This window comes from Primulina huaijiensis, unplaced genomic scaffold (assembly GCF_012295235.1).
Source record: "Primulina huaijiensis isolate GDHJ02 unplaced genomic scaffold, ASM1229523v2 scaffold42507, whole genome shotgun sequence".
Taxonomy (NCBI): Eukaryota; Viridiplantae; Streptophyta; class Magnoliopsida; order Lamiales; family Gesneriaceae; genus Primulina; species Primulina huaijiensis.
In genome coordinates this window covers 1-8905 of record NW_027360207.1, presented here as the reverse complement: position 1 = coordinate 8905, position 8905 = coordinate 1, and the positions used below count along the sequence as shown (strand labels likewise).

At 36.6% G+C, this 8905-nt stretch overlaps 2 protein-coding genes across 2 annotated transcripts; one reads left to right on the top strand and one right to left on the bottom strand.

The window, feature by feature from the left end:
• Positions 1 to 666: 666 nt before the first annotated feature.
• Positions 667 to 3035, top strand: LOC140969675 (probable inactive purple acid phosphatase 29). Its single transcript, XM_073431098.1, has 3 exons — positions 667 to 1026; positions 1550 to 1944; positions 2267 to 3035. The coding sequence occupies exons 1-3, from the start codon at positions 753 to 755 to the stop codon at positions 2735 to 2737; spliced, it is 1140 nt and encodes a 379-aa protein (XP_073287199.1). The 5' UTR covers positions 667 to 752; the 3' UTR covers positions 2738 to 3035.
• A 2235-nt stretch (positions 3036 to 5270) lies between these two features.
• Positions 5271 to 6382, bottom strand: LOC140969676 (uncharacterized). Its single transcript, XM_073431099.1, has one exon. The coding sequence runs from the start codon at positions 6172 to 6174 to the stop codon at positions 5377 to 5379; it is 798 nt and encodes a 265-aa protein (XP_073287200.1). The 5' UTR covers positions 6175 to 6382; the 3' UTR covers positions 5271 to 5376.
• Positions 6383 to 8905: the final 2523 nt, after the last annotated feature.

The window sequence follows — 8905 nt, the reverse complement described above, 5'->3', positions numbered from 1 at the left end:
GGTGAGTGGCATTCCCATCCTTCCCTCAAGAGAATATACGTAAACACGGATTTCAGCATATTCTCTTCTACCATTGAAAAACCTAGGATTACATCCAACTCTGCCCTAAACCCAAACAATTATTGGAAAAAATGCAAACTTTTGTTTGTATATCAATCAATCAATCTTACACACACAGATATGGGATAATCAAACTTTATTATAAAATATCAATTAGTTTTCATCCATAAATTCATTATCCAAAATAAGACGTGCCAGAAAGAAAACAAAAAGAACCTTCGACTCCTCGGCCTTTGAAAATACCGAACTAGTTCTTTGAGAATTATCACTGTATGGGGCTGCCAGGATACTTTATTTTTAAATAAAATATTTTTATTTTTTTAAATTCTAAAATTGTTAAGTTACCAATTCCACGTCAATCGAAAATTATGACAAACCAAGACATCATTTTTGTGATATGTGATGTAAATTATATATAAATTATGACAAACCAAGACATCGATTAATTTTTTTTTATCAATTATGAAAAAAAAACTTAAAAATTTGAATAAATAAATAATAATATATGTATCGTAAAATTAATTTATTTTTTCTTTGGATTTTTACGTATGGCATACGATTATTACGATACAAGATGCCAACCACTTGCACACGTTAATAATAATGAGGAGGGCAACAGGGACGGGTTGGCCGGCCAACAATAATTTATACTCCAACACTGTTACTACTTCACAGTTCGAGCTCCCTCTCGAATGGCGACTAAGGGGAAGGTGGCTCAACTGCTAGCTTTGGCCATGTGGATAACTCTCCTGTGCGTCCATGCCGGGCAGCGAGAGCTCAGATTTGACGGTGAAAGGGGAGAGTTCAGGATTCTGCAAGTGGCGGACATGCACTACGCCGACGGGAAGACCACTCCCTGCGAGGATGTGTTTCCATCGCAGATGCCTTCCTGCTCGGATCTCAACACTACTTATTTCATCCGCCGTTTGATTTTAGCAGAGAAGCCTCACCTCATTGTTTTCACAGGTTCGAATGACTCTTATCATTCCTTCTCATTCAGGAACGGGACGGAGCCATAAAAACAAAATCGGGGACGAGAAAAATATATTAAAAATTTCAGGGGTTAAGAACAAATTTGAGAACCTAATAACTAGTCGATCTCTTCACTGAAATTATGGAGCATGATTGATTAATTGATTTCTTTGTTGTAAATACTTGTGTTGGAGTACTGTCGTCAAAATTTCGTATGGTTAAATCAGAAAACTTGCGGTATGAGCAAATAGTTGTGGTGAGAAAATTGGATTTCTATCTTCATAGACTTTCAGGGGTTAGGGATGAAGTCTCACAAGTCTTGTTTAGCTCGTTTACGTGTTTACCTGCCTAAATATAAACTGTACATGCATGTGTATTTATGTGTATATGTTTTTACGTCCGCAAGGGTTAAGAATTGCCGCTGTGAAGTCACTCCTGATGGCGAAATTCTCGTCCATGCATTATTATTTCCTTGTTCATCGCATCTTTTGTGACAACTTATGGGATGATGATACAGGAGATAATATTTTTGGGTTCGATGCTACGGATGCAGCATCGTCCATGGATGCAGCCTTCGCTCCAGCCATATCATCCAACATACCATGGGCCGCTGTTCTTGGAAATCATGACCAAGAATCTACATTATCAAGGGAGGGTGTGATGAAATATATCACAGGCTTGAAAAACACTTTGTCTCAGTTTAATCCTTCTGAAGTTGATGTAATTAATGGATATGGGAATTATAATTTGGAGGTTCATGGAGTTGAAGGTTCTAGTTTAGCGAATAAATCAGTTCTTAATCTATACTTCTTGGACAGTGGAGATTACTCGAATATTCCGTCCATTCCTGGCTACGATTGGATCAAACCTTCTCAGCAGCTTTGGTTTGAGCGTACTTCACTTAAACTTCAGGTACTGGAGAAGAGCTGATTTAGCTATAGTTACTCTGCTACAATTGTTGTCAATGTTTGTAATGCACTCTGAATATTCAACAAGTGTATGAAAACCATTCCGAGTACGGCGTGGGCAATGTGTAGAGTCCTATTGGGTCTTTGTTAATCTTCATGTTTAATGAGTGCGTGAAAGCCATTCTGGGTATGACGTGGGCAATGTGTAGAGTCCTATTGGGTCTTTGTTAGTCTTCATAATATAATCTCAATTTCTTGCTTGAAACTTTCACGATTTTGCTGCTATTCTTTTATCTGACATGAAACAACCGGCTTTGTTATTGCAGAGGAGTTACATGAAAAAGCCAGAACCTCAAAAGGGTCCTGCTCCAGGGCTTGTGTACTTTCACATCCCGCTGCCCGAATATGCAAGCTTTGATTCATCTAACTATACTGGGGTGAAACAAGAAGGAATTAGTTCTGCTTCTATGAACTCTGGCTTTTTCACAACCATGGCGTCAGCAGGGGATGTGAAGGCCGTTTTCACAGGTCACGATCATCTTAATGATTTTTGTGGTGAGTTGGCTGGCATACATTTATGCTATGCTGGAGGATTCGGCTACCATGCTTACGGGAAGGCTGGATGGTCTAGGAGAGCAAGAATAGTGGTTTCGTCTTTAGAGAAAACAGAGAATGGATCATGGGGAGGAGTCAAGTCTATTAAAACATGGAAGCTTTTAGACGATGAGAATCTTACTGCTATCGATGGTCAGGTGATATGGAGCAAGAGCTCCAATAGTAAGCCTATGATGCATTGACTGTTATTTCTTCAAAGAATGATCATACAATGATCAATGGGCGGGGAGAATGTTATAGATCAGCCCGTTTATATTACTCGGAAAAGCTAGGTGAAGATGTTAAAACGATTCAAAGAGTCGTGTATGTTTTAAGAACAAGAATTGTTGCTTTTTGATCATATCAAAGATGAAGAGGCAGACAATCATGATTGTATCATTAACGTGGAATTCTATTATGTAGGATCTTGTATTGAATATATTTTTACTGGAGACCAAGAATTTGGTTTGAGTTCCCTTAGAATGAGAGATTGAAGAGTAAGTTTCATGACTCATTTTACTTCTTTTTTGCGCTTTTCCTAGTAAATGACTGATAAACAAGTCCAGAATCTTGGATTTAAATTGTAAAAATGTATCTTTTTTTAATTGATTTTACCTGGCATCTTTGTAGCTACAAAAACTAAGAATCAGTTTTTTATTATCCAATCCAGATTCCCCATATTCCTTCTGCGACATAGTGATTCAAGTTCGTGTTGTTAAAAGATTCGAGTGAAAATGTTAAGATGGACATCTTTAATTGATTAGATATTCCATATCTTCTTTAAACATGCACTTTCAACAATGCCTGATTATAAGTTTGGCCAACAAAAATGCACTAAGTTTTGAATCTTTTATATTGTGAATAATTACAGTATAATCTGTATCAATATATACACAACCATATAGGTTATAGAGTATGTATAACTGACTGAAATTTGAGGCAAAATGGGACTACTAGTTGTTGAGGATGTTAAGAAGGGAAACTCTAGTTCCGACCACACTTCTAAATAAATCTTGTAATCCCACTTCGATTTCCTGTATTATCAGTTCCGATGACTTCAACTGATTCAGGACATTCTGCCCAGCAGTAATGGCCATACTTTTCCCTGATTTGTTGATGTCCACATGACACGAGCCCTCATCCTCTTTTTGTTGCTTAATTTGAGAATGTAAGCGGTTTGTCTGATTGAATTTTGGAAGAAACGACCAGTTTCTCTTCTTGTATCTTCCCTTTTCCCCTGACACAAGTATCAGTACGGATCTTAGGACCAAGAACCCGAATGCTTCCGTTTCTTTAAGGTTGTGGCCATAGCTTTAAAATCATCGCCTTTATCTAGAAGTGCTGCCGAATTCTGCTTGAAGCTCTTCAAATTCTTGATGTAGTTATAGACAATTTTGTTAATCTTCTTTCTTGAAACCATGTAAGGATTGATTCCCTCTGTTGTTGCAGTTTCTCTTCTATTTCTCCTGATCGACGATTCAAGTTCTTGAACAGATTCTATCACTAAACACACTTCTGCTGTCGCAAATCCACAAAGATCGACGAGTGCAAGATACTCATCAAGCAATTCAATGGCCCACTTTCCACATTTTTCATAGGAAAGAGCTTGCTGAGGAAGCTTCATCATATTATTGATGGCTTCATTCAAATCTCTGAGGCTTGCCAAGTTTGCACAAACGGAAGGGGATAATATTGATGTAGCTTCCTAACCCTTTAACCTGTGAAAACGATCTTCGACATCGATTATAGTGGGATGGAATTTAGATGGAAAACTGTTGGATCTAACGTGCGTATTCACCATCTCTATGTGAAGCTTTTTGGTTGAGCTTAAAAATTTTAGTCTCCGAACAACATGCCGAGGATCCAAGCGATCTATTTGGCACCTCAGATATATAGGAAGACATACCTCTGGGAATCGAAACAAAAAAGGTATATGTTCAAAGATGAATTTCGATAATAGGGAACCCTGCTACATTAACATGTGCTGTTATTGAAGCACAAGGTATCTTGACAGCTAATAGGTTGATATAATATTGATGTTAGTGTTGGTAATGATCTTCAGGAAACAGAGGGAAGATTGCATGGAGTGTACACGAGGAAAAAACAAGCATTTTAGGTTCGGTATTAAATCAAGATGCACGGTGGCTTATTTAAAGAAGAACATGCGTTGCTTCCTTTAATCATAGATGTATTATAAGGAAAAATAAATTACAATTCTCAATTTTGATCAATATAAAACTGGTAATTTGCCATCTATGATATATTAAACACTTGTTAAGAACAAGGGGAATCTTGACAACCTCACCCAGCACGGAAATGATCACACTCTTAATCCGCATGCTGTTGCACGTTTCAATGGACTTTGTAGACCTATCAACAGGATAAATTTGATTAGATGCTACTATTATATATTTTGATGATGAATTTTATAAATACTTTTAACGCATTTCGTTTATTTTTGAAGTGTCAGTAAATTTCGATACATGCGATTCTTGTGCACCTTATCAAGGGAAAAATACGAGAGGAGAGGAGAAGAGACGAGAAATATAATTTAGAAAATTTCAACAGCATCAATATATAAGCCTGTATTTTCAAGTAAAAGTAAAATTATATGTAATTCAAATTTTTTTCCCCTCAAAATTTATTCCAGTATGTTTAATGTACGTTTGGAATCTTTTTTACTTTTGTGGCACAAACTCCTTGCAGGGAAAGGATAAGTAACTTAGACAACAGAGCTGAGGTTTAAAATTTCATCAACTGAATTCTATTGGTGAGTGAGCATTGAGTTTTCAGATTAATTATTTACAAAAGTATACAGCTTTATCTTGCGGTCAAAAACAGGCTAATGGCTCAGAGCATTAAGAAGAGAAACTCTGGTTTTCACTAAACTCCTAAAGAAAGATTCTAATCCCTCTTCAAGTTCCTGGATTGTCATTTCGGATGATTTCAACTGCCTCAATACAGTTTGCTTTGTAATTTTGTCCATCCCTTTTTCCAGCTTGTTGACATTCAAGGCATACAACATATCCCCACCATCCATTTCTTGCTCCATCTCATCATGTACACGGTTAGTTTGGGTGAGCTTCGAAAGCAACAACCAACTTCTTTGTTTTGATCTTCTCTTCGCTCCAGACACTAGTATCAGTATAGATTTCAAAACCGAGGAAGAAATAGCCTCCATTTCTTTTAACACTCTTGCGATGGCTTTAAGATCTTCGGCGTTTTCCAAAACTGGTGTCAAGTTCTGGTTGAAACTCTTCATGTTCTTGATGTTCTTATTGACCATTTGGTTAATCTTCTTTCTTGAGGCCACATAAGAATCGATGTCCTTTGCTGTGGCTGTTTCACCTCTGTTTCTTCTGATGGAGGATTCGAGATTTTGAAAAGAATCCTTCGTTAAACAGACCACATCTCTCGAAAATCCGCAAAGATCCAGGAGCCTGAGTGATCCTTCAAGAATCTCATCGATCCAAGTCCCACATTGGTCATGGGAGATGGCTTGTTGGATTGAAGGAAACTGAATCAGATTCTTGATTCCTTCATGCAAATTTACGAGGCAAGCTAAGTTCGAACATATGGATTTTACTGAGGTGACTTCTGAGCCCCTTAACCAGCATAAATGATCTTGAATCTCATCCATTAGCGGATGAGATTTAGATGGTAAACTGTTTGATCTAGAATGGAAATTAGACATCTTTTTGCTGCAAACTGAAAACTGATCTGTGAGGCTAAATGTAGTTTTCTTTTTCGCTCTTTGTTAGAAATTCAGTATAGATATGGAATGGTTGAATCGATCTCTTAGGCACCAGCTATATATAAGGACTAAAGATATGAAAACAAAAGGAATCTGTTCCACCAAAAATGTCTCATAACTTCTGGAAAATGAATTAAATTTTATGTTGCACGAGTTCCGTGCTCCCAGAGTATTAAACACTCGAAGATGCAGAAAATGAATTGTGCATATCTTGTGTATATTATATTAATTGATATTGGGTTTAAAATGTTATTTTAGCCTTCAACATGGATCAGAACCATCAGGTATGCAATAAAAAATTTGTACACATGCACAACAAGCATTATAGCATATTAAACAAACAATATTCAGAGATCAGATCTTAAAAATTGTCCCTTTGTCCATTTTGTTGATTGATTTATGATCAAGAACAATAAGAATCTTGACAGCCTAGTTCTTGAAATGATGAATTTAATTATCATGCTGTTGCATTACCAAATTGTTAAGTGATATGTTGTCTTTTATGAGATAATTCACACTGTTTTGAAAGTAATTATGGTCAGCTGATAATAAGAGTTCGATTATTTGAGCAAAACACAGGAAACTGCAACACTCGGAAAGCCGTAATGGATCTTGCAAATAATAGGATTTTCTAATGCTCTTAACCTCATGCCTTGTATATGGAAATTTTACTTCATGATTCTATAGGTTTTTTTACTCTGTCTTGACCAACCGAAGATCAATACCTGTTCCACATTTTATTTCAAAACCTGCCCTTTTGTAGCCTCTGTGTGAAGAGTAAAAGCTTTTGTTAGATTTAAATCACGACGGGCGGCTAAGTAACATGAAAATATTTGAGTTAAATCGTTACCAGTTTTAGAGCATTTGTAAAACACTCAGTACATTATTTTTTACTTTTCATAAAATTTTATATGTTACTATTGATTTATTTTCTCCGTGAAATCGAGAGTCGTGGTTTGTATATAAGAGTTACTTCAGATATGTACTGACAGAAAGACAGTAAAATTTTATATTTTGGCTAAAAATATAAAAAGTTAAGTACTTATGTGATTGAATGAGTACAAGTATCAGAATTCATATTTAATGTCCTTGTAAGAAATAACTAATGGGTTAACGGGTTGCCCATGAGGCCTAACCCGACCCGACGNCAAAAGAAAAAAAAAGGAATGGTTCTTGGAAGAAAATACAAGAGCCGAGACATTCATCTTCAAAGCACACAAAAAAATCATATCACAATTATTAAGCATTTGGATTGTGAAAAATCGATTCCCTTCCGTTCGTGATCGACGTATTAACATTGAAGTGTATTAATATCTCCGGAACAAGGTTAGTAATTCAACTATAAAGATCCTAAATCAAAGTATGAATTTATTCGATAATCATATGCGAGATTCGAGTGTATGATTTCCCTCAGTCTTGTATAGAAGTACAATCAAAATTTTAAATTTTAGGGCAAGTCCAAGGGACTAATGATCGTTCAGAATATTAAGAAGAGAAACTCTTGTTTTCACTGAACTCCTGAACAAAGCTTCCAATCCCTCTTCAAGTTCATGGACGCTCATTTCTGATTCTTTCAACTTCTTCAAAATGTTTTGAACAGTTACATTGTCCATGCATTTCATCGATCCCCGACCGTGCATGTCAAACAAGCCCTTAGAACAGCATTCTTGATCCATCTCAGCTCGTTTGAGTTTACTTTGAAAGCAATGACCAATATCCTTGCTTTGATCTCCCATTTGCACCAGACAGTAATAATAATTATAATGAGTTTTGGACCGAGACAGAAATAGCCTCCATCTCTTTTTAACACAGGCAGAAATCTGTAATTCAGACTACAGAACTGAGATTTACCATTCATCAAATGAATTTTGTAGGTATTCAAGTTTTGAGTTTTCAGATTTATCATTCACAAAAATAATACATCTCTATCTTGCGGTAAAAACCTGGTTTATAATAGATTTAGGCCACGTTTGGTATGACTTATTACCGGAGGATTAAGGAAGAAATATTGAACTATCCTTTGTTTGACTAGTTTTTTAGGTACGCACTGATAACTTCCGGCCCGTGATAATTCCACTGTGTAGTCATGAAAAGAAGAGAAAGTAATCCCAACTATTTGGTGGTATACTCAATCCTGACTTGAACAGTAGTAGATCTTTAGGTTTACCCTCCCCAAATTACCCTTTATCCGACCGACCTAAATTACGAACCTCATTTCATCTCTCTTCCATGGCTTGCTTCTCGTATCTGTGAAGGCGTAGTCCCATTGAAGTGTGACGTAGTTTTCTGTTGTGTGCAGCCGGCTTTTAAGTTTTCGTTACTCGAGGTAATTTGTGTAGTTCTTCAAATGGGTTTTGTATTGTTCAGTATTTCATTCTCCCGTGTCATATTCTTGAAAATAATGATTTATGCTCAGTTTTGGTGTCATTTATTTGTATTGCGAGCCTGGGAAAGCTTGTGCTATGCAGTCGAAGTGAGCTTTGGTTGTGAGGACGAAGTTTCATCAGACTTTTTTTTAAAAAACTCAGAAATGCCTCCTCGGCCTGTTTCCTAGTTTCGTACCCTTTGAAAAAAGCCCCAGGAAATCTACAAACTTCGGAGTTTGCTTCAGACCAAT

Bases quoted from the DNA above. Each gene is read 5' to 3' on its own strand.
- LOC140969675 (XM_073431098.1), top strand. From the start codon at position 753: ATGGCGACTAAGGGGAAGGTGGCTCAACTGCTAGCTTTGGCCATGTGG. The intron at 1,027-1,549 runs GTTCGAATGACT...ATGATGATACAG, and splicing joins TCACCTCATTGTTTTCACAG to GAGATAATATTTTTGGGTTC. The intron at 1,945-2,266 runs GTACTGGAGAAG...TTGTTATTGCAG, and splicing joins GTACTTCACTTAAACTTCAG to AGGAGTTACATGAAAAAGCC.
- LOC140969676 (XM_073431099.1), bottom strand. From the start codon at position 6,174: ATGGATGAGATTCAAGATCATTTATGCTGGTTAAGGGGCTCAGAAGTC.